At 45.5% G+C, this 23,847-nt stretch overlaps 1 protein-coding gene and 1 long non-coding RNA gene across 2 annotated transcripts; one reads left to right on the top strand and one right to left on the bottom strand.

Annotated features, from left to right (window-relative positions):
* CLPTM1 (CLPTM1 regulator of GABA type A receptor forward trafficking) lies at window positions 1–23,755 on the bottom strand. Its single transcript, XM_039369184.1, has 14 exons — window positions 23,622–23,755; window positions 18,446–18,564; window positions 13,003–13,126; window positions 11,167–11,325; window positions 10,838–10,955; window positions 10,428–10,513; window positions 8,878–8,998; window positions 7,035–7,279; window positions 6,291–6,384; window positions 5,401–5,591; window positions 4,658–4,753; window positions 2,864–2,999; window positions 1,680–1,847; window positions 1–454 (listed from the first exon to the last, which is right to left on the bottom strand). Exons 1-14 carry the CDS (start codon window positions 23,679–23,681, stop codon window positions 135–137), a joined length of 2,037 nt encoding a protein of 678 aa, XP_039225118.1. The 5' UTR covers window positions 23,682–23,755; the 3' UTR covers window positions 1–134.
* LOC120319875 lies at window positions 18,584–21,126 on the top strand. Its single transcript, XR_005559851.1, has 2 exons — window positions 18,584–19,033; window positions 19,561–21,126. It is a non-coding gene; the product is annotated as an uncharacterized LOC120319875 (long non-coding RNA).
* Window positions 23,756–23,847: the final 92 nt, after the last annotated feature.

Genomic DNA, 23,847 nt, shown 5'->3' with positions numbered 1-23,847 from the left:
AATATAAAATAAAGAGCTCGGGAAGACCCCAAACGACTCTGCCTCCGCCCAGCCCCCTACCCGTTCGCTTCCTGTCCATTATCCAACAGTGAGAGTGTCCAGTTAGGAATTTTTTTAAAAAATAAAAGAGCGGGTTAATCTTTCTTCTTCTCCTCTGCCGTTTTGACCGGGAGGGCTTCGGGGACGGCATCGGGCGAGCCCCCTGAGTTGGCAGTGGGGGTCTCTCCAGCTCCTCTCTCTACCGCTGCGTTGGCAAGGCTGTTGACGGGAGCCTCGGCTTTAGCCCCCGGTGGGCTGCTGGCCAACGCTGGAGGGATACCGTCTGGCTGAGCTATGCTCATGGTCGTCGTTGTCCTTCCTGCTTGGTCCTCCCCACTGATGCCAAATTCATTCATGCGGGTTAGATCCACCCGGTAGATCCACCGCTGGTAGAGGTAAATGAAGAAAACCACATCTGGGGAGGACGAGAGAGCAAATGTAAGCTTGAACCAGAGCTGGGCGAGGAAAAGAGGGTTTAGAGTGGAGTTTTTCAATGTTGGGAACTTTAAGACCTGTGGACTTCAACTCCCAGAATTCCCCAGACAGCCGGGCTAAGTTTGGGAAACACTGATCTAAAGCTGCTGCCCCTCCAACTTTAATCTCGCTTTTCCCCCAACTCTTGGTGGCCCCTGGGGGTTATAAATGTTAAATCCACCAGGGTTTGATGGGTGCCAGGGGAAGGAAAACGGCCTTGAGGGAGAGCTTGGTAGATTGGTTGGAGAAAGAGGAAGAGAAAGAAAGAAAGAAAGAAAGAAAGAAAGAAAGAAAGAAAGAAAGAAAGAAAGAAAGAAAGAAAGAAAGGAAATAGACACAAAAAGAAAGAAAAAGAGAGAAAAATAGAGAAATAAAGAGAAGAAAGTAAGAGAAAAAAAGAAAGAAATGAGACAAAAGAAAGAGGAAGGAAGGAAGGAAGGAAATAAACAAAAAGAAAGAAAAAGAAAAATAGAGAAATAAAGAGAAGAGAGAAAGTAAGAGAACAAAAAGAAAGAAAAAAGAAATGAGACAAAAGAAAGAGGAAGAAAGGAAGAAAGAAAGAAAAAGAAATGAAATAGACACAAAAAGAAAAAAAAAGAAAAATAGAGAAATAAAGAGAAGAAAGTAAGAGAAAAAAAAGAAAGAAAAAAGAAATGAGACAAAAGGAAGGAAGGAAGGAAGGAAGGAAGGAAGGAAGGAAGGAAGGAAGGAAGGAAGGAATAAAGAAAAGAAAGTTAGTTAGTTAGTTAGTTAGTTAGTTAGTTAGTTATTGGCCGCCCATCTTACCACAGGATAATGCTGGGCGGCTCACAGTTACATCTAAGCTAAAACATAAAAAAGTTAAACTCTAACCTTAAAACCAAGGTCACGGGGGGGGGGGGGCAGAGTGGGGTAAGATGGGACCTGTTAATCAACCACCTCCCTTGCACTGATCTCCCACGGGGCCCCGAGCCGACTGGCAGAGCCACGTCTTTAGGTCCCAACGAAAGATAGGAAGGTTGGGCCCAGCCTCACTTGGGGTGGGGGTGGGGGGAGAAGTCAGGAGCCACAGCCAAGAAGGCCCTTGTCCTGGAACCCCCCACCAGCCGGAACAATCGGGTTAGCAGGATGAGCCCAGGGCTGCAGGGCAGGGGAGGAAGGGCCAAGACGGAGAGAGAAGCCGTTACCGTCGCGAAGGCAGCCTATCCTGTACATCATCGGCATCTTGATGACGAAGGCGAAGAGATCATCGATGAAGGTGTTCAGGGCCTTGTAGGTGAGCATCCTCCAAGGCAGGTGAGCCACCGACTTCAGCTTGTAGTTGATGAAGAGCTGAGGCGTCATGGTGATGAAGCCTGGAGGGCGAGAGGGACCAGTACGGGTAGTCCTCAATTTATGACCACAACGGAGCCCAAAATGTCTCTCGTTAAGGGAGACATGGGTTGAGTGAGTTTGGCCCCATGTTACGACCTTTCTAATCACCGTTAAGCAAATTGCTGCAGTGAATCTGGCTTCCCCATTGACTTTTCTTGTCAAAAGTTCGCAAAGGGGCATCACGTGACCTGAGACGCTGCGACCATCATAAATGTGAGCCAATTGCCAAGCGTCTGAATTTTGATCACGTGCCCCTGGGGAGGCTGCAATGGTCGTAAGTGTGAAAAAAAGCCCATGAGTCACTTTTTTCAGGGCCGCTGTAACTTTGAACGATCACTAAACGAACTGCTGTAAGTCAAGGGCTACCTGTACTATCGCAACGAGATGCTCGGCAAGCACTCTTCCCTGATCTGTGGTGGTGGCACAGTAGTTAGAGTGCAGCACTGCGGGCTAATTCTGCCCATTGCCTGCAGTTCGATCCTGACCAGCTCAAGATTGACTCAGCCTTCTGTCCTTCCGAGGTTGGTAAAATGAGGACCCGGATTGTTGGGGGGGAGGGGCAAGAGGCTGACTGTAAACCGCTTAAAGAGGACTGTATAACACTGTGAAGCGGTATATAAATCTAAGTGCTAATTGCTCTTCCTTCTCTTCCCTTCCTTCCTTTTCCCTTTTCTCATTCTCCTTCCTGGTGGCACAGTACTTAGAATGCAATATTGCAGGCTAACTCTGCCCACTGATAGCAGTTCGATCCTGACTGGCTCAAGGTCGACTGAGCCTTCCATCCTTCCGAGGTCGGTCAAATGAGGACCCAGATTGTTGGGGGGCAACGTGCTGACTCTGTAAACTGCTTAGAGAGGGCTGTCAAGCACTGCAAAGCGGTATATAAGTCTAAGTGCTATAGCTATTGCTGTCTGGACCACCTCAAAGGACTAGCAGATGGGAAGCCAGGCCCGGGGGCATAGGTGAAGCTGTTAGGAGGCAGCCTCCGCGAACTCACCAAAGGTCAGCAGGAACCCATAGAGCATGCTCAGGATCCAGGAATACCAGCCTTTGTGTTCCATGTAGAGCAGGCTGTATACCGCGTAACAACCCAGCAGTGGGAAGAGGATCCAGGAGAGATATCGAAAGGCCATCTAGAGAAGGCAAATGGAGGTTGAGGGCAGGCTGGAAAAAGTCAAGCATACAGGAGTTCCGAAGAGAGAAACCCACCCAGGGACACTGAGCAGCTCGTCACCAAGCTGCATGAATGAATGTTTGCTGGAGTCGCCCACAGGTGATATTTAGTATAGCATTTCTCAATCGTGAGAGCTTGAAGATGGGTGGACGTCAACTCCCAGAATTCCCTAGACAGCAAGAGAGTTGAAGTCCACGCATCGTGCTTTTTGCAAGAGCTAGGTCTGTTTAACGCTCTAGGAAATCAGTTATATTAATCTATGATAGCCAACAATCAAGGCGTGGTGGTGGTGTCTCCTAGCACCTTTTCAAACAACAGCATTTTATTAAAAGGCAGAAGCTTTTATTAGGCATCAGATATACTAAGAAAGTCTAGGCCAGTTGTAGGCCACAGTGGCTCTTTTATGACTCGTGGACTTCAACTCCCAGAATTCCTGAGCCAGCCGTGCTGAGGGGAAAGGAAGAGGTTTCCATGCTGAGCCATGCTGGCTAAGGAATTCTGGGAGTTCAAGTCCACCCATCTCCGAGTGGCCAAGGTTGTGAAATACAGGCCTAGCCCAGGGGTGGGCTACCTTGGCTCTTTTATGACTCGTGGACTTCAATTCCCAGAATTCCTGAGCCAGCCATGATGAGGGGAAAGGTGAGCCATGCTGGCTCAGGAATTCTGGGAGTTGAAGTCCACGAGTCATAAAAGAGCCAAGGTTGCCTACCCCTATCCTAGATGACAGACAGACTGACTGACCAGGGATAGGCAACCTTGGTTCTTTTATGACTCGTGGACTTCATCTCCCAGAATTCCTGAGCCAGCTACGCTGAGGGGAAAGGGAGAGGTTTCCAAGCTGAGCCATGCTGGCTCAGGAATTCTGGGAGTTGAAGTCCACCAGTCATAAAAGAGCCCAGGTTGCCTACCCCTGGCCTAGGGAGATTCTCAGGTCATCCAGGTTCATGGTTGTCCCAAAGGTGCTTTTTCAAAAGGCAACTGGACTTTGTTTTCCTTGAAGACATTTTGCTTCTCATTCAAGAAGCTTCTTCAGTTTTGACTGAATGGTGGAGGATGGAAGGATTTACATTCTTTGCAGTCGTCTGGTTGTTAGTACTCATTCTGACTGAGGGGTCAAAGAGGTCACCTACATTAAAATTGAACAGCCCAGTCTCAACAGAAGGGGAGGGAGACGACACCATCTATCTCCTGTTTGTAACACGGTCCTTTCAACAGTTCCAAGAAGGCTCCCCACCCATTTGCACCACTCAAGTGACCCTGGGGGCACAGATAAACCTCCAAGCTGCCTCAACGACTCTCAGGAAGAGCGCTAACGACCAGATGGCTGCAAAGAACATAAATCCTTCCATCCTCCATCCTCCAGTCAGAACTGAAGAAGCTTCTTGGATGAGAAGCGAAATGTCTTCAAGGAAAAACAAAGGAAGTCCAGTTGTCTCCCGAAAAAGCACCTTTGGGACACCCATCTTCAACTTGCTGAGGTGGAGAAATACCGACCTCGCTCTTTGGACCACAAGAGTTGGATGCAAAGACCACCTTCCGATGAGAGTCCCGACGGGAAAGAAGCAGCTATCCTTGAATACCTGGCGTGTGTCCACACCTGGGAAGGCTTGAACTTACATCATCATAGATTTTGGTCGATGATTCGATGTACGTCGATTTGTCTTTGAACGTCAAGCGTGGGACGATCCCGGCAATTTTGTTCTCGCGATCCAGCTGTTCGGCAGAAAACAGGGTGGGAGAGAATGGAAGAGAGGGTTAGATTTGGAGAGCTCAGGCTGGTTTTAAAGACATTTTCCCTTCCCCGAATCCCCTCCAAGTACACTGAGGCTATAATTCCCATCATCCCCAATCGTTGTATGCCTATGATGGGCTGGGAAGGGTGGGAAAAGGGTGGACTATAACCAGGGAAAGGGCTGAGAAAGTGCGTCTTACAAATAACTCATGATGGTGAACGTATCTAATAAGCCTTCCTACTCCTATTTTCCTCACAAAAACAACCCTGTGAGGTGAGTTGGACTGAGAGGGACTAGCCCAAAGTCACTCAGCTGGTTTTTCATGGCTAAGGCAGGACTAGAACTCACAGTCGCCTGGTGATTTGTCCAAAGCTACCCAGCCAGCTTTCAGGCTTAAGGCAGGACTAGAACTCACCCTGTCTGGGCGATTGGCCCAGCTGGATTTTGCGCCTCTAAGACGGGACTAGAACTCCCAGTCTCCCAGCGACTGACCTGGTCACCCAGCTGGCTTTCAGGCTTAAGGCAGGACTTGAACTCGCTGCCTTCTGCTTTCTAGCCTGGTGCCTTAACTACGCGACCAAACTGACTTGATTCTTCTTCCTCAAGTTATGGGTCCCCCTTTCTTACCCGGACATCCATCACTTTTGTGATCTTCCAGAGATCAATGAGCAGACCGAAGAAGACGCTGACTTGTACCACGAAGTTTGTTTCGTTATCCAGGATGTAGAGGAGGACCACGAGGGACTGGAATACCCCGAAGAACACCGACCGGACGGACAGGCCCTCCAAAGACTGCCTGCTGTTCCAGAACTGAATATCTAACAGAGAGGATCAGAACGCAATGAGGTCGGAGAAGGAAGTAATCCCCGCTCACATCATTTGCTCTACCAGACTAGGGTCCTTTCAACTAGAATCTTGGCGACTTTTAAGTTAAATGGACTTCAACTCCCAGAAGTCCCCAGCCAGCTTCTGGGAGTTGAAGTCTTAAAGTCACCAAGGTAGACAAACACTGGATTAGAAGAACCACCGAATGTCTCCCGGGGTGGTACTAGGTTAGAATTGGTAACGTGGCCGAACGTGACAACACGCAGCAGTGCACGCTCAACCCAGCGTCGGGAAAAAGATCCGGGAGACAGTCCTGCTTTTAAACAGAGAGTCCTCGACGTTGTGACCGTAACGGAGTCTACCCATTATAGTCAGACTGTGTAACGGCCGTAAAGGCGGTCGGTCATATGATTTTTACGACCTTTTTTTGAGGTGGTTAAGTGAACGCAGGCATCATTAAGTGAACCAATGGTTTGCAATGGGCAGTTTTGCTGAACCGTGTGTGGCCAAGCTCCTGAAGTCCGGTCACGTGACCGGACGTAGGCGAGCGATGGAATTTCGAATCAGGATCGTAAGTTGCCTTTTTGGAGTTGGCCGTAACTGGAAACGTTCGGCTGTAAGTCGAGGACTGCTAATAATCCCAGCAGGGAGACGGGAGGGGAGGAGCGATTCTCCAAGGCGTTGAAACCTACCGTTCTTGAAAGCAAGGAACTCAAAAACGCTATGCACAATGGAAACAACAATAGTCAGAGCCAGCAAGTAAGGATTTGTTTCTAACAAAGCCACCTAGGAGAAAAATAAACCAAAGGGTTGTGAGACGACACGAGAAACAACAGACACACACAAAAAAGATCCGTCACCGTGACCCCCGTCAGCATGACTCAAGATACACACCCCGATCCCCAGGCCTGAGAACAATACCCTGTCCTAGTTTTGAGTTTTGATTTATTTGTTTGAATGCTTGCCTTTGTTATTTTCACAAATAAGTCAAGGTGGTGAATAGATCCATCTTCCTCTTCCCATTTTCCCTACAACAACCCTATGAGGTGGGTTGGGCTGAGAGAGAAAGACTGGCGCAAAGTCACCCAGCCGGCTTGCATTGCCTAAGGCAGGACTAGAACTCAACATCTCCTAGTGATTGGCCCAGAATAACCCAGTCAGCTTTCATACCTAAAACGGGACTAGAACTCACCATCTCCTGGTCCTTGGCCCAAAGTCACCCAGCTGCCTTTCATGGCTAAGGCAGGACTAGAACTCACCGTCTCCCACTTTCTAGCCTGGGGACTTAACCACTAGACAAAACTGGCTCTCTATTTTTCCAGAATTTCTAAAACCTCCATATTCCGCTTTTTAATACAAGGATTCTAGTCCTCCCTGTTTTAGATGCAGCTCCGGAATCCAGAGCCTGAGGTTTCCCAGGCTTCCGCACCGCTCACCTTCACAGAATCCTGCTCCTCGTCGGACTGTCCGTACAAGTCCTCCCCGAGGAAATTCCAAGGAGATTTGCTATTCTGGGCAGCGTAGAGCTGCCAGCGCCAGAGCGAAAGCGGGCAATAAGAAAGGCGGAAGGGCAACCGTTCCACGGTCTCGTTAATGGGGTAGTAATCCTTCTGCAAATTCCAGTAATCGTTGAAGTAAAGGATGGGGTAGTAGTCACCACTCACGGCGTCGAATTTCACATCTGGAAAAAAAGAAGCCGAGCATCCAGATGCTGCCAGGGGAGAATGGAGACCAGGGTACATTCAGCACCCTGGATTTTATGGAGGGCAGGGATAAAGGCACTCCTGGCTCCTTGCAGGATCCCATTTTTCCCACCTGTCCAGAAAAATACCCATTAAGTTGGGAAACTGCCAGCTAGGCTGGAGGGAGGGAAGTAAAGCAGGAACCTAGCTTCAAATCACTGCTGTGGGAAAAGGAGTGGCAGAACCTGGGGCTGGGGTAAAAAGAGGAATTAGCTTAGAGTCCCTGTGTAGTCACAGGCAAACTAAGTCCAATCTTCCTGAAGTGCCGTTGAATCCTTCTCTAACGCTAAGCAAGTGCTGACGTTAATTGAGAAGATTCTTTTTTTTTTTTAATTGAAAATTTTTAAAATTTTACAAAAAAAAATTTCCCTTCCCCAGACCCTCCCAACCCACCCCAGCCCTCTCCCAACCTTCCCAGAGCTGAATACAGGCTTAATTAAAATTTAAAAGAAAAGGTTTTAAACACAAATAAACCATATACAAATTTGATTACAATAATTAAACAAATTATAAAATACTTTAACACCCATATTTAAAAAACAAAAAAAGAAAAAGAAAAGAAACAAGAAAAAGGAGAGAAAAAAGAAAAAGAAAAAAAATCTTAAACTTTAAATAGAAATTATTCAAAAACTAAATAATATTTTTTTATATCATATTTATATTGTATAAAATTTATCCATCTTTTCCATACCAAGAGATACTTCTCTTGCGATTGATCTTTCAAGAAAGCCGAAATCTTTGCCATTTCCGCTAAATAGGAAACTTTAAGAAACCATTCTTGCAAAGTAGGCAAAGATTCCTTCTTCCAACATTGCCCTACTAACAACCTGGCCGCTATAATTAAATTTAACATTAATATAGTTTCTTTACTGTCACAATCAGAAACAATACCCAGCAAAAACAATTGTGGAGTAAATTTTATCCTTCTTTTAAAAATTCTTTGAATAGTTAATTGAGAAGATTCTTGTGCATGGCTGGCTGAGGAATTCTGGGAGCAGATTCTGCAAATCTTAAAAGTTGCCAGATTTGGAGGCCCCTCGAGTTACAGCCAAACAAGCGGTAGTTATAATGTCTCCCCAGATTTCTAGCCTGTGAAATATCCCTGCAGTCACAGGACCGTGACTTCTTACATTTCCTGCTGGTTTCCCATAAGCAAAGTCACTGGGAAAGCTAGCAGGAAGTCAGAAATTGCAATCGTGCCAGGACCTTGCTTAACGACCCAGGTGGTCCTCGTTTAACAATAGCAAAATGGAATGCAAGATTTACGGTTGCAAAATGAGGTGGCCATGTGACATCCTGGTCCCAGTTGCTACCTTAACCCGAGGACTTACATGTACTGTGGCTTTGTAAAACACGAGTCACAGGAGAGAGCGGGTGCTAAGCAAAGACATCGAGGAAAAACTGGGGAGCAGCTCCTATGCTCATAACTAGTTCCAGGCATCCCAAAAGATAATTTTGTCCAAGTGCAAAACTGAAAGGAAGCCCCACCCGCCAGCGTAGAGAAATTCCAGATGTTCGGAATTATCTGAAGTCTTACACTGATCCAGAGGGGGAGGAACACTGCCCTTCACCCACGGTGTATGGTCATCCACAATATTGATGGTGAGGTTGGGATGCCAGTGTGAAATCACCTCCACGGGGCCGTAATCTTCAGCTCTCTGCAAGATAAGCACAAAGCGTAAATAACTTTTCTCTTGGGGAGGGCGAAGAAAAAAAGAGAAAGGGACATTCTAGAGCCCTCAGTAGCCATCTAAAAGACTGGAATTTGATGGGTTCAGTAAAAAAAAAAAAACAACCCTCTTTGGGAGGGCTGCCTATGGAGATTCTCAGTGATCCAAGTCTTGGTTGTCCCAAAGGAGCTTTTTAAAGAGGCAACTGGATTTTCTTTGGTTTTTCTTGAAGAGATTTCGCTTCTCATTCAAGAAGCTTCTTCAGTTCTCTTCTCTTCCATTCCATATTCTATTCTATTCCATATTCTATTCTATTCCATTCCATTCCATTTTAATTCCTATTCTATTTCTATTCTATTCGTTCCTATTTCTATTCTATTCTAGTCTGCATTTTATTTCTATTCCATTCCATTCTCTATTCTATTCTAATTCCTATTCTATTTCTATTCTATTGATTCCTATTTCTATTCTCTATTCCATTCTAATTCCTATTCTATTCTGCATTCTGCATTCTGCATTCTATTCTATTCTATTCTATTCTATTCTATTCTATTCTATTCTATTCTATTCTATTCCATATTGTATTGTATTAATTCCTCACTCCACTCCATTCCACTCCACTCATCTGCCAGTTTGCCAGAGAACCCAACAGATCTGACCACAGGCCCAGCTAGACTCATGTAGGGTGTTTCCCAGTCACAGTGGGAAAGGCCCCAGTACTTTTTCCAGATGAAATACACAGGTGTGACTCCATCTGTATGTACAAGGCGTAACCTGAATATGAGATTCTCTCTTTCTGTCTCACTTTCATACATCTAGACCTCTGCCAAGAACTCCCAAAAGGCTTAGGTTTTCCTCCCCTTCTTCCAGATCTCATGAGCTCTGTCAAACCTCGCCTCTGGTTTCCAATGACGGCCAGTTGCCACGGGGCCTCTACTGGGCTTATTTTATCTTTCCAAAAGGCCCCTAAGCCTTTTCCACTAAGCCCAGAAGCTATAATTTGCAATGTGCCGGGATTTCTTTTAGTCTAAAAAGATAAAAAATTTGGTTCTATTTCATTAAACTACAAAAGGGGAAAGGGACCGTTCAATCCATCTCGCTTCTTTCTACCTCCCATGTTCTCTTCCAGTTATACGAGGACAGTCTGTAGAATTCTAGCCAGCCTCCTGTTCATCAAAAGGAAGAGGCTGGCAGGTAGAAGGTTGTGGCACTTATTGAGGAAAACCCCTCAAAGGCACAAAGAAAACCATTTCAGCAGGCAAACTATAATAGCCACTTGGCAATTTTTTTTTATTTTTTGCAGAGGCCAAACTCCATCAGGGAGCTGGAGGCTGTAAAGCTGAGGACAGAACGGCTATAGGGAAAACAAAATGGGACTTTGAAGGAGAAACAAGAAGAAGATAAACTATCGTATTACTTTTATCATTTCAGGATCTGCTTCTGTTTCCCCGGTTAGTAAGTTCTTGGTTTTCAGAAAGCGTCTACGTTTGTACTTATTGATCACTGCAAGACAAACAAAACAAAACAGGGAAAGAAGGTAAACTTTTGATCCAAGTTTCATCGCTCTGGTAGAGTGGTTAAGGCACCAGGCTAGAAGCCAGGAGTCTGTGAGTTCTAGTCCCAGCGTAGCTATGCAAGCCGGCTGGATGACTTTAGGCCAGTCGCCAGTTATAGAAAGAATAAATGGAGACCAACTACATTATTTTTTTGGGGGGGGGGGGAGAGAACCTATCAAACGCTGAAAGCATTTCCCACCACCACTGCCAACGCTAAGCCCTCAATTGAAAAATAAATAAATTAAAAAACGTGCTTGGAACCGAAGCTTACTTCGAGAAGTGTGAACTGTGGCAAGCCGCCTGTAGAGTGTCTTCTCTTTGGGATCGGGATGGAACCCGCTTTTCGTAAAGTACACGTGGATGTAAATGGAACCGTTGTGTTGGACGCTCTGAAATCACACATCAATATTTATAAACGTTAACTTACATGCCCTCCCCCATCACATTAAAAATGGCAATTGGGTAACGGCTCTGGGACATGCTTCCCGCGGTATGGAAAACTGCGCACGGAGCGCTTGGGGCCGAGAGAAGAGTCCGGCTGTCCACAAAGAGACTGTGGCCCATGGAGAAAGAGGCCAACGGTGGCATCTGTTCACACACCTCAGGAACTTCCAATTCGGTGTAACGCTCGTAGCAGCCATCAAAATTGTCTCCGCTTGTCCAGTCTCCGTAGACCAGATCTCGCTGTTCCCAAAACAGTGCCGACGTTGCGTTGAAGTCAGTAAAGTGCTCGTGTTCGGATATGTAGACATGGAGATCCTGCCAGGAAAAGAAAAAAAATTCAAGGGGGAAAAAAATTCATTACACTGAGTTGGAACCCAGACTCTAGGCTGGAGCAGACAGACCCACGTATCTTGTTCTGAAGGAGGAAAACGATGGGTCGCTGACTGAAGCTCCTTCGGAGCCGGGAAAAATTGATAGTTCGGTAGAGATTGTATCAATCACCTTCATGGCTTCTCTTCAGAAAAACAACATTTTTAAATGCTTACAACTGGCAGTGGTAAGAGAGCTAGAGTGAAGGTGCTGGCTTAGAAACCAGGAGATGGTGAGTTCTAGTCCAGCTTTAGGCATGAAAGCCAGCTGGGTGACTTAGGCCAACCACCAGGAGATGGTGAGTTCCACTCTTGCCTTAGACAAGAAAGCTAGCTGGGTGAGGTTGGGCCAATCACCAGGAGACGGTGAGTTCTAATCTTGCCTTAGACATGAAAGCTAGCTGGTCGAGGTTGGGCCAATCACCAGGAGACGGTGAGTTCCAGTCCTGCCTTAGACATGAAAGCTAGCTGGGTGAGGATGGGCCAATCATCAGGAGACGGTGAGTTCCAGTCCTGCCTTAGGCATGAAAATCTCACAGCGTTGTTATTTATAAGAAATAATAAAGATGGGATAAAAATAAATAATAAAGAAGACATGTTGAGATGTGTGCAATGTCCACTAGTATTTCAATAACTATCTAGCAGCCAAACAGAACATGCAGAAGAGTAAAAATGGAAGAAAACATTGCAGCATACAAAATAAGGTGAACTAGGCCGAACCATTTGACTTAACATTTCAGAATAAAAAAGGTAGGCCCAGAATATTCAGGAACCGATTTCATTGGATTTATGGGAGGTAATTTGGATTAGAAATGATAAAATTTACGCAGGCTCAAAATCTGAGGGAAAATTTTTATAAAATGTTTTATAGATGGGTTGAAGGTTAAATAGCTCAGATAAGTAGAAATAGTTTTCTTGTATATAATATTGATGTTTTAATTCGGAGAGAGGAATTGCTTGGGCATTTCCCCTGGACTGCATCTGGCGTGAGAAGATAGGAGGAAGGGGAGAAGTAAGTAGGAAGGTGGAGGAGAAGGAGGAGAGGGGGAGAGTGAGGAAGAAGAGGGAAAGAGGGAAGTGAGAGAAGAGGTGAGAGGGTGGATGTGGTTTGGGGGGAAATGGGTGAGCAATACTGAAAGTTGTGTGTATAAATTTATTTTACTCTTTATCTGAAGTATTTTTTATGAATGTAATGTAAAATTGAAAATAAAAAATTTAAAATAAATAAATAGGTAGGATATAGCTCAGTGGTTCTCAACCCTTCTAATGCTGTGACCCCATAATACAGTTCCCCATGTTGTGGTGACCCCCAAGTGGGTGTGGCCACCAATAAGAGGGAGTAGGACAGCTAGGGAAAAGGGGAAAAAAATGGCGGACTGCGTTGTTTGGCGACCCCCGTGAAATGGTCATTCGACCCCAAATGGGGTCCCGACCCCAGGTGGAGAACCACTGATATAGCTAATTAACTAACACAAGGAACAAAATGCTATGGGGGGGGGGGGAGAAAAACCTGAATTTCAATTCTGCAACCAGAGAAGGAGCCTATTGCTCACTTCTCCACCCAAGAATCAAAATCCGACACAAACCCCTGGAGAATCCCAAATCAGGATTCAGCCATCCTCACCATTAAAGTGTCCTTAGGGAAGAGATTACGGCTTGGCGCCCTGGCTGCCCCTCCAGGGGTCGATGGATCCTGTGTTGTTGGTCCACGGCGAAACCAGCTACTGATGGCCCAGATAATAAAGATTCTGGAGGACGAGAGGGGGGGGGGAAAGTTGAGCATTTGCACCAGTTTTAAAACCAAGCTTTCCCATCGAGAGGCAGCGGCCAACTTGGGGAAATTCCAAAGAAATCCAGATTGGACAAAGAAGTCCTCAGAAGATAACTCTTTCATCAAACATTATAAACCTGGTGGGGCATTAGGGTTTTTATTTTTATTATTTTCCTTTTTATTATTCTCAACTGAAGGTTCTAATACAGGTAGTCCTCAATTTACAATCGTTCATTTAGTGACAGTTCGAAATTACAGTGGCCCTGAAAAAATGGACTTGTGACCATTTTTCACACGTACGACTGTTGCAGCAGCCCCATGGTCACGGGATCAAAATCCAGGTGATGGGCAACTGCCTCCTATTTATGACGGTTATAGTGTCCCAGAGTTGTGTGATCCCCTTTTTGTGACTTTCTGAGAAGCAAAACCAACAGGGGAAGCCAGATTCACTTAACAACTGTCTCACTTAACAACTGCAGCGATCCCCTTAACAACTGCGGCAAGAAAAGCTGCAAAATGGGGCAAAACGCACACAAATATTTCACTTAGCAACAGATTTGGGGCTCAATTGCAGTCGTACGTCGAGGACTTCCTGTATGGTGTTTCTCTACCTTGGCAACTTTGCGACATGTGGACTTCAACTCCCAGAATTGCCCAGCCAGACCTGCGAGATATTTGTTAATATTGGGCTCAATGGGGGTCGTAAATCGAGGACTAGCGGTAGGGAGTCTCTGCAGGGACTCTGCATTTTTTTTCTAAAAGAAAAGCATCTCTGGAAAAACCAAGCTTTTCTACCCTGGCTTCTGATGATGGCAATGGTGTGGTGTAGTCCCTGCAGCTTTTGCAGTGTTTCTCAACCTTGACAATTTTAAGGCACGTGGACTTCATTGCTGGCTGTGGAATTCTGGGAGTTGAAGTCCACGTGCCTTAAAATTGTCAAGGTTGAGAAACAGAGTTTTAGAGTCACATAGTAAAACCTCCACCCCTTAATGACTGCCAGAACAGCTTCCTAAGTTACAGTTTTATTTTTTTTTTCTCTATTTTTATTAAAAAAAAATTTCATCAACATATGTTAATTTTTCCAATCAACAAGTTGTCTGGAGTTTGCTAAACTAATACACGTTCAATTCCTAATCCTTCATTCTTTTCTCTAACCAAGAATAAAATAAATTCCAAATTTGATAGTAGTGTCTTCTTTGTCTTTCAACCTCATAGTTAATCTGTCCATCTCTGCACATTCCAGTATTTTCCTGATTATTTCTTCCTCTGATGGCAGTCCTTCATTCTTCCAGTATTGTGCAAAGATTATTCTCGCTGCTGTGGCGATGTGAAAAATTAAATATAATTTCTGTTCATTAGTCTTTTCAGGCATAATGCCTAGTAGAAAAAGTTCAGGTTTAAAATCCACTTGTTCGCCCAAGATTTTTTCTAACCACATATGTATATTTTTCCAATAAGCCTTTGCCTTCCCACATGTCCACCAAATATGATAATACGTGCCTATGTTATGTTTACATTTCCAACATCTATCTGACGTATTTTTAAACATTTTTGCTAATCTTGCTGGTGGAAGGTGCCATCTATAAAACATTTTATACAAATTTTCTTTATATGAAGTTGACATTGTTAATTACAGTTAATTAAGTTACAGTTTTACAGATCTCTGTTGCACAGTCCTTGGGCTGGCTTACGAATAAGTTAAAAGGTAAATGAATTATGAGACGACGCAAGGGCTCTTGGCGAGAATTCCAGCAACCTGCAGGGACAGGCGGTTGTCTGGAACTGTTCGGTCTCCGATATCGACTGCCTTTGAGGACAGTATAAAATGCCACAACTCCTTTTGAATCCCAAGAGCGCGGACTGCAGAAGAATTCCATCAGGCCCTCAGCACCGCGGCCCGAATTTCATCAAGACAGTTCAATCAAGAGGCAAGGAAAAAAGTATTTTGAAAACCAGAGCCTGGCCGGTAGTGTATTCCGAGCGAGAAGTTAATTTTCTGAACTGAAAGATCCCGGGTTCAAATTTGGCTTCTTCCAGAAATGCAACGCTTGTATAACTTTGCTAAGCTGGTTTATTCATTTATTTTACCATATTTTTATAGCTGCCCGTCTGGGACTCTTGGCAGAGTACGCAATCTTTGGACCAATCACCAGGAGACGGTGAGTTCTAGTCCCGCCTTAGGCATGAAAGCTGGCTGGGTGACTTTGGACCAATCACCAGGAGACGGTGAGTTCTAGTCCCGCCTTAAGCATGAAAGCTGGCTGGGTGACTTTGGACCAATCACCAGGAGACGGTGAGTTCTAGTCCCGCCTTAAGCATGAAAGCCGGCTGGGTGACTTTGGACCAATCACCAGGAGACGGTGAGTTCTAGTCCCGCCTTAGGCATGAAAGTCAGCTGGGTGACTTTGGACCAATCACCAGGAGACGGTGAGTTCTAGTCCCGCCTTAAGCATGAAAGCCGGCTGGGTGACTTTGGACCAATCACCAGGAGATGGTGCGTTCCAGTCCCGCCTTAGGCATGAAAGCCAGCTGGGTGACTTTGGGCCAGCCCCCCCCCAACTTTCCCACCTCACAGGATTGTTGTTATGGGAAAAATAAGAGGAGAAAGGTGTGTGGAATATTTTTGCAGCCTTGAGTTATTTGTACAAATAATAAAGATGGGATACAAATGAAACATTTTTACCTATTTCCCCCCATATAGAGTCTAATCTATATTAAATCTATCCTGTTCTCTGGTTGTCAATCATTTCTGGGTGAGGACATCTGTGGCAATATCCGCTGAGTCGAGAGGAGAGATAGCATCCCAAAACTGAAAGGGCTGTTAGCCTTTGCGGTTCGTTGCATTAACGTCCTCCCGTGTTTAAAATTAGGGCTGAAGATAATCAACAAACTGGAAAGAGAAAGCCACAAGGCTGCGTATCAGTTTCTGATGCTTCCATGAGTCATCGGTGAAACCTGAAAACCAAGGAGAGTCTCTTCATGTGGCCAGCTTGGCCAACCTTATGTCTTGGTTTCTTCACTTAACAACTGGTGGCAAAAAAGGTCGTAAAATGGGGCAAAACTCAACCAATGTCTTCCTTCGCAACAGAAACTGTGGGCTCCATTGCAGCCGTGAGTCGAGGACTATCAGTATATATCTTCTATTTAACGGTATCTCCTCCTCCTCCCTACTTAAAGCGGGCCATAACACTTTGGACAATTTTCAATTTAATGCGAGATGAATTATTATTTTAACGTTAAAGTGATGCATGGAGCCATTTAGACGATGAGAAAGGAGCCGTTGCCAAACTGCAGCTTCCTCTGCCAACTCGTGAACAGAGGAGAAACTGTAGCGTAGCGTTTGCCCATATTAGAATAGAGCTGGAAGGGACCTTGGAGGTCTTCTAGTCCAGCCCCCTGCTCAAGCAGGAGACCTTATGCCAGTGGTTGCGAACCTATGGCACGCGTGCCAGAGGTGGCACTCGGAGCCCTCTCTGTGGGCACACACTTCATCGCCCCAGCCCTGCCTCCCCCCATGGCCCCCTCCTCACCAGCAGCCCCCTTGGAGGAGAGTTGCCCCCGGGCGCGGCCCGCTCGGAGCAGCACAGCCAAGTACATAGCCGGCAACAGGGACAAGACTTCGCCCTCGCACCCCCATTGCGTGCAGATGATGCTGAGGGGTGTGTGCAGAGGGTGTGGCTGCCGTGGTGCTGCAGGGCTGCCTGGGCAATCTGCGGCGGGCCATGGACGTGGTGCATGGCCCTGTGGGTGGGTGGAGGCGGAGCAGGCAGGGTGGGAGGTGGAGTGGGGGCGGGTTTTGGGCACTTGGTCTCTAAAAGGTTCGCCATCACTGCCCTATGCCATTTCAAACAGGTGGCTGTCCAATCTCTTGTTGAAAACCTCCAATGACGGAGCGCCCACAATTTCTGGGGGCCAGCTGTTCCACTGGTTAATTGTCCTCACTGTCAGGAACTTTCTCCTCAATTCCAGGTTGCTTCTCTCTTCGATCAGCTTCCATCTGTTGTTTCTTGTCCTGCCCTCTGGTGCCTTGGAGAATAATTTGACCCCCTCTTCTTTCTGGCAGCCCCTCCAATACTGGAACATTGCTATCATGTCTCCCCTATTTCTTTTCTTTAGACTATCCAATCCCAAGGCCCGCAGCCGTCCTCCGCATGTTTTAGCCTCCAAGCCTTTGATCGTCTTAATTGCTCTTCTCTGAATTTTCAAAACTCTCAACTTCATATTAGGGGAAGAACACTTGGATGCTGGCCCCGTCCCAACCTGATTGGCACTCGTAGCTTGGAATATTCAGCAGCTTCGTTGTTTGGAAGTTTAATGCCGGGCTGGCACTCCACGGGCGTCCAAGCGTATTGCTGAGATAGCTCCAGGATGCAATCCGAAGTAACAATTTTAATCAAGGCTTTGGAAACAACATTTCTGCTCTTTCCCACTGGGTCACCTTGATTTTCAAAGAGTCCATTCTACTAGAATGGGTTGGCTCCTACCTATACGGAGATGCTAAACAAAAAGCAGATCTCAACTTGGCCACTGACCCTCGTATGACTCTGGGTAACTGAAAGACTAAGCTAGCGGTCAAAAGGAATCTCATTGCTTACGTTTTTATCTCTATGAGAGTCTTGTTTGGTCACCCTGGAGAAGCCACTAGTTCAGTAGTTCTCAACCTTTTTAATGCCGCGACCCCCAACCGGTCGTAAGTTGAGGACTACTCAACCGGTCATAAGTCGAGGACTACTCAACTGGTGCCTCACCATTTGCAGAATGGGACTTTTGGTGGGCTCAGCAGGGCAGAGACAGTCTGGACAACTCCTATTGGCTTTTGAAAGCCAATAGAATTAGACTCTGTTCAAGAGAGTCTATTCTATTGGCTTTCAAAATCCAAGAGAATAAAAGGGAGTAGCACAGCTAAGGAAAAGGGGGGGGGTGAAATGGTGGACTGCGTTGTTTGGTGACCCCCGTGAAATGATCGTTCGACCCCAAATGGGGTCCCAACCCACAGGTTGAGAACCACTGCACTAGTTCCTCATCCACTGATAAGAGGGAGATACGATCGCTGCAAGAACCAGGGTGATTATTTTTCAGTAAGCTTGCATATGTTCAAGCCCTTCAGAAACACAGCTGTTAATTTCCTAGAGAAGCTAATGCTTTTTTCATACCACACAGGAACACCACGTGCAACGCAGGCACCTGCCCTTTTAAGACCCAAGTGCTCAGGACCAACTCACCCTTCTCTCGTGCATAATGCATAATGGGAAGACGAGAAGGTGGATCCAGAAGGGCTGAGTTTTTTTTTTTTTACCTGAATAAGACTCCTTTGATGATCTGCCAGGCATTTGGGGCTTGTTGCGGGGGCTGGTTCTGTTGCTGAGTCTCCACGACCCCTTCGCCACCCCCTGCAGTTCCATTGCTCGTCACTTGCTTTAGAAGGGGGGGGAAAGAGAGAGAGAGAGAAAATGGGGATCACAAAAAGCCATTGGACACAATAAATCAGATTTCTTAAGTAGGGGAAATTCCGGGCAGTAGATGCTGGTTTCAAATTCGTGTGTGTGTGTGTGTGTGTGTGTGTGTGTGTGTTGTTGTTGGTGGTCTTCCACAAACTTGTCCCTGGACTTTTAATTTTACAGGCTCTAGCAAGCATTGCTAGAGGATAGGGATCATGGGCTGCTAAGCACAGTGGCGGTTAAGTAAGTCACGGCCAATTCTGCAATCTTTTTTTTTTTTTTTTTGGCCAGGGATGTGAAGCAAATCACTTTGGTTGTTGTGAAATGGGCAATCATTAAGTGCACCTGCTTTGCCTGTTCCTTGTTGGAAGCCAGCTGGGACGGTTGCAAATGGTGATCAACTGGACCCTGGGATGGTGCAAGAGTCCTAAGTGCAAGGGCTGATTGTAAGTTACTTTCTTCAGCGCCGCTGTAACTTTGAACCGTCTCTAAACGAACGGTCGTAAGTCAAGGACTTCCTGACTGTTGCTGTTTTCATGTGCTGCCTATTTTTTAGCAATGTTAAGTCAACAATGGGTTTGCAGAACATAGATTTATGTTCACAGGCTGGCAGGTTTGCTTTTTCACTTCAAGCACAGATGCTCCCATTAATAGGTAATTTTAAGTTCTTTAATAATAATAATAATAATAATAATAATAATAATAATAACAACAACAACAACAATAATAAAGTTGGAAGGGAACTTGGAGGTCATCTAGTCCAACCCCCTGCTCAGGCAGGAAACCCTATCCCATTTCAGACAAGGGGCTGTCCAGTCTCTTCTTAAAAACTTCCAGTGTTGAGCATTCACTGCTTCTGGAGGCAGGTTGTTCCACTGGTTAATTGTTGTCACTGTCAGGAAGTTTCCCCTTAGTTCCAGGTTGCTTCTCTTCTTGATCAGTTTCCATCTGTTGCTTCTTGTCCTGCCTTCAGGCGCTTTGGAAAATACGGTTGTTCAGATGCATTGCCTGGTTTTCGTCCTAACTTAACGCTAAAGCAGAGGCGCAAAATATTATGCGTGGCTGGAAGTTTTCTAATGGATAATCAACCCATCAGATCTCCTGCATGTTGGTGTGAAACTGGGATGTTATTCCTTTGTGCACCTCAGTCCACTTTTGCTGATGAATCTCATTGGGCGCTGCTTTCCACGCTAACCAGTTTGGTGAGATCTTTCGTCTCTTCCTAAATATAACTTTAAAACTTGGCTCTGACCTTATTTGCAAATATTAAACAGCCTTGATTCTACCACTATATACTAATCTCAAACGGAGAAAGTTGTCCAATTAATCTCACCTTTAACCTGTATTCTTTAATAAGTGACTAAACTTATCAGGAAGTTATGCAACAAGAGCAACAAAATTGTAGACATAAGGACTTCTCATTGATATGTGTGTCTGTGTATGTGTGGGTGTGTGATGAAACTTTAGGGAAGTCTCAGTAAAAGATGACCGTATCTCATTGGAATTATCCACACATAACCATTTATAAGCAACTTGCTCCTAAGTGGGAAGGAACATCAAATTTTCAATTAACTAAGTAATTGGAGTTTTAAATTTGTCTCTTTAAAGTAGTAGCTAATTTACTAGACTGGAAATCTTCTCCTAAAAAGTATTAGACTGGTCTGGAATTTAGTAGGTTTCGATGGTGCAATTATATTAGGATGTATGTTGGGGCATTAAATCTTAATTTAATTGCCATTTGGGAATCAAATAAAGCATTAATTTTTCAAGTGTTGAATAATAGTATTTTCACAACACCTACCTAAATTATATTGTTTATAGCTATAGGAAACCTCCCAAAATTAATCCCATTTTACAGATTATGTTCCAGATTTACAGTTTATGTTCCTAACCAATCCATGGGGCACCCACTAAGTCAATAAAGTTAGCTGAAAAACAGAAATATTTGAATTTATCTTTGGAATATGGTGAAGGTCAAAATTCACTAGGAGAAGATTCAACCCTTTCTCAAATCTTACATTTCGATCCAGTTAGAGAGGAAATTAAATCTCTGAATCTGGACTGAGCGTTTATTAGAAAGACTTGATTTTTATACAAAGGGTAGGATTGACTTCCAAGTATTATCATCCTTCATCTGAAAAGAAAAGCGGCTGCGGCAGATTGCAACCAGAGAATATTAAATGAAAACAGAGAATGTGATAAGGAGAATAAAGGGGAAGTAGATGAAAGCATCCAGGTGATAAATGTTCCAGGGGAATCCCAAGGCACATTGAAACGCACCGCTCTTAAAGATACAGATGGTGGGCAATCAGAGTTAAAGAGCAGTTTCCCAGCAAAGGGTGCAGAACCACAGGTGTGGACGGGTAATTCCTTGGATTTATCCTGTCTGAAGCAGTTGGCACCAGCAACATTCCAGGCACTGTTGACTAAATATTGATAAAAATATAGAGCATTTCTCCAGGATATACCTCCGCCCTCTGAATCGACGGCTTTTCTGGAGACAAAAAAAAAAAGTGATTTTCCACTATTAGAGGAGGGCTGCCTAAATGTAAGTGATGTTCTACTGAAATACTTCATTTTAGAGGTGAGCCTTGAGAAATAACTCAGGCAGAGACTTTACCAAGGCACCAGGCCCTGCTAAATGATTCAATATTTCTCAACTGTTGAGATACAACAATTATTCCTCTCCAAAAAAGGATGAGGGGAAAAAAGGCAGAGGACTGAACCAAGCCACTCAAGGCAGACAGCACCCTCTATGAATGGGAGTTTTTGTTTAATAGTGGCTTTTTATTATCCCATTTGTTTCTTACTACACACTAGTGTCCCCTGGTACCCAGTTCCAGAATGGCTGCTGTTTGACAATGAGCATTTACAAGGAGAGACCAGGGCATTTTGTTTCTGGTCAAAGGATTAATTTTTTTTTTAAAAAAAATAGAATAAGTCTCATTGGGGAGCAGGATGCTTGCTGCATTTTTAGAATTTATGTGGCAGAAGGAAAGAGGTAGATTTTGTCCTCTAAACCAGATTCCAGGTGATAGCTCACCAGGGCAGGAATCTTTACAATAGCAGGAAGCTTGAGAAAGAACTGAATCAGTCACCTAGCAGATGAAAAAACAAGTCAGACTCCGTGTTATTTCCCCATGGAAGAAACTACAAAGCAAAATATACTGGGAAAAGGAAGAAAGCAGGAGGATATTGGCCTGTGTGTGTGTGGGGGGGGGGGGAGACTGCACCTAGCAGGGAGGCCAAAAATCAATTCCCCAAAAGAGAGAAAAGAAAGATAAGCCCCCCCCCCAAAAAAAGAAGAAGCTTGAAAGGAGATGTTAAAGAAAACAAACACCAGTAGTAATTTTTTTCTGCTGGTAGAAGAGGAAATGCAGTAGCAATTAATCCTGGCTAAGTGTTGATGGCCAGGGTGGTACTACTGAGAGAGCAGGGATAGATGCTTTAAGGCAGGGGTTCCTAACTGTGTGTGTGTGTGTGTGTGTGTGTGTGTGTGTGTGCGCAAAACTTGGGTTTAGAAGTTTCAAAATTATACTGTACATGCATAATTTGTTATTCTGAACTTTTGTAAGGGGTGCGAGAATATATCAGAAGCGTTCTAGAGGTGCGAGGTATAGAAAAGGTTGGGAGCTGCTGCTTTAAGGGTTCACCTGGGAGGAAAGATGGAGTAGAGATACAGCAGGAGTCTCCAACTGTGGCAGCTTGAAGACATGTGGACTTCAACTCCCAGAATTCCCTAGCCTGGGAGTTGAAATCCACAAGTCTTCAAGTTGCTAAGGTTGGAGACTCCGGAGATACAGAACCGTAACCATGACAACAGTGAAGCAAATAGAAAAATGACAGGACACAGTTCTGTCTTCATGGGGGGGGGGGGAAGCAGAAGCAATCGACTAAACCTCGGATGAGAAAAGGAAGTTGACTATCCAGGATGGCGAGTTATCAGGAAGACGGTCCTTGGCTTTATAGCTGATGAAATAAGGAGGCCAAACTGTCACATGATTCATGGTTATCCACATTGGCCATTAAGTTCCATAAATAGCCTTCCAACAATTGCATCCTATCCTCCATGGCCACTGTGAACATGAAATTGAAATAATCATGAGTGTATGGAAGGTTCCTTGTAGTGGATTTGGTTGATGGTTGCCAGGTTTCTGCCATCATTTGCTTGGGGGTTTTTTTAATGGTAGAATTTTTAATTGTTGAATTATTTCATGGCTGAATTATTTTGTACTGATTTATTTCACTGCGGGATTATTTCGTTGTTGAATTATGTCATTCTGGAATTATGTCATTGTGGAATTATTTTATCCTTCTGGGTGTTTCTCTCTTGTGAATTGCCCAGAAAGTAGAGTGGTGTAAAACAAAAATTAATTAGTTAACTACATTTAACAAATAAAATCCATTGATAACATCGAAAGGACAACAGACACAGATGACATCCTTCCGATCCCGCTGATTCCACCTGATCCAAGTAGTTAGGATACCCCTTCCCTGATAAAAGCCTGTTTTACTGCCCACCCACCCATTTTCCTCCGAGTTTTTAGCCAAACAGGTTAAAATTGAGGAGCGGGGGAGGAAGATGCCTGATCCTGAAAAGCGTCAAGGAATTCTGCTCTAACCTGTTCCCCCCCCTCCCCCGCCTTTCTGAAGACGTTGGGACTACCGTTCCCAGAAGCCCCTACTAGCAAGGGAGCGGCCGCCTGGGCCGGGGATTCTGGGAGTTGTAGTAGTCCCAGCCCTTCAGGTCAGAGGCGAGGGGTTTGGGAAAGGAATCTTGACTTGTCAAGAGCCCCGATGCTGAATGAGGGGAGATGGGGGTCGTGAGGGGGGGGGACGGGGCAGGGGGCCTAATGGAGGCCCGTCAGGTGATCCCAGGGAAGGGAGGGTGCGGGGGGGGGGAGAAAGGAAAGTACCCCGGGGGCAAGTGGAAGCTGAAGCCCGGGACCCCCGCGCCAAGGGGAAGGGAGGCCGCCCGGGGAGGGGGACACCCCGACGGGAGAAAAAAAGGCAGAGGAGCCCCGCCGCTTCTACCTGTTCAAGGCCGGCTCCCGGCCCTGCGGCCGCTACCACCTCCGTCTCCGGCGCCGCCATCTTGCTGCGCCGTTGCCTGGTGGAATTCTCGCGAGAGCTTCCTCTCTTGCCCAACTCCCGTTCTTCTCTTTCGCTCGTTCTCCTCTCCCCCCCCCCGCGGGTCACGTGGGGCCCTCCCTTTCTCACACGTCCCCCCCCCTCCCGTGGAGGCGGGGCTCGTTTGCGG

This window comes from Crotalus tigris, unplaced genomic scaffold (genome assembly GCF_016545835.1).
Source record: "Crotalus tigris isolate CLP2741 ecotype Arizona unplaced genomic scaffold, ASM1654583v1 scf7180000020990.9691751010:1144802, whole genome shotgun sequence".
Lineage (NCBI taxonomy): Eukaryota > Metazoa > Chordata > Lepidosauria > Squamata > Viperidae > Crotalus > Crotalus tigris.
This window is presented reverse-complemented; position numbering and strand designations above follow the sequence as displayed.

Bases quoted from the DNA above. Each gene is read 5' to 3' on its own strand.
- CLPTM1 (XM_039369184.1), bottom strand. From the start codon at position 23,681: ATGGCGGCGCCGGAGACGGAGGTGGTAGCGGCCGCAGGGCCGGGAGCC. The intron at 13,127-18,445 runs GTAAAAAAAAAA...CTCGTCCTCCAG, and splicing joins ATCAAAGGAGTCTTATTCAG to AATCTTTATTATCTGGGCCA. The intron at 7,280-8,877 runs GTAAGACTTCAG...CTTTTTTTCCAG, and splicing joins TCCTCCCCCTCTGGATCAGT to ATGTGAAATTCGACGCCGTG.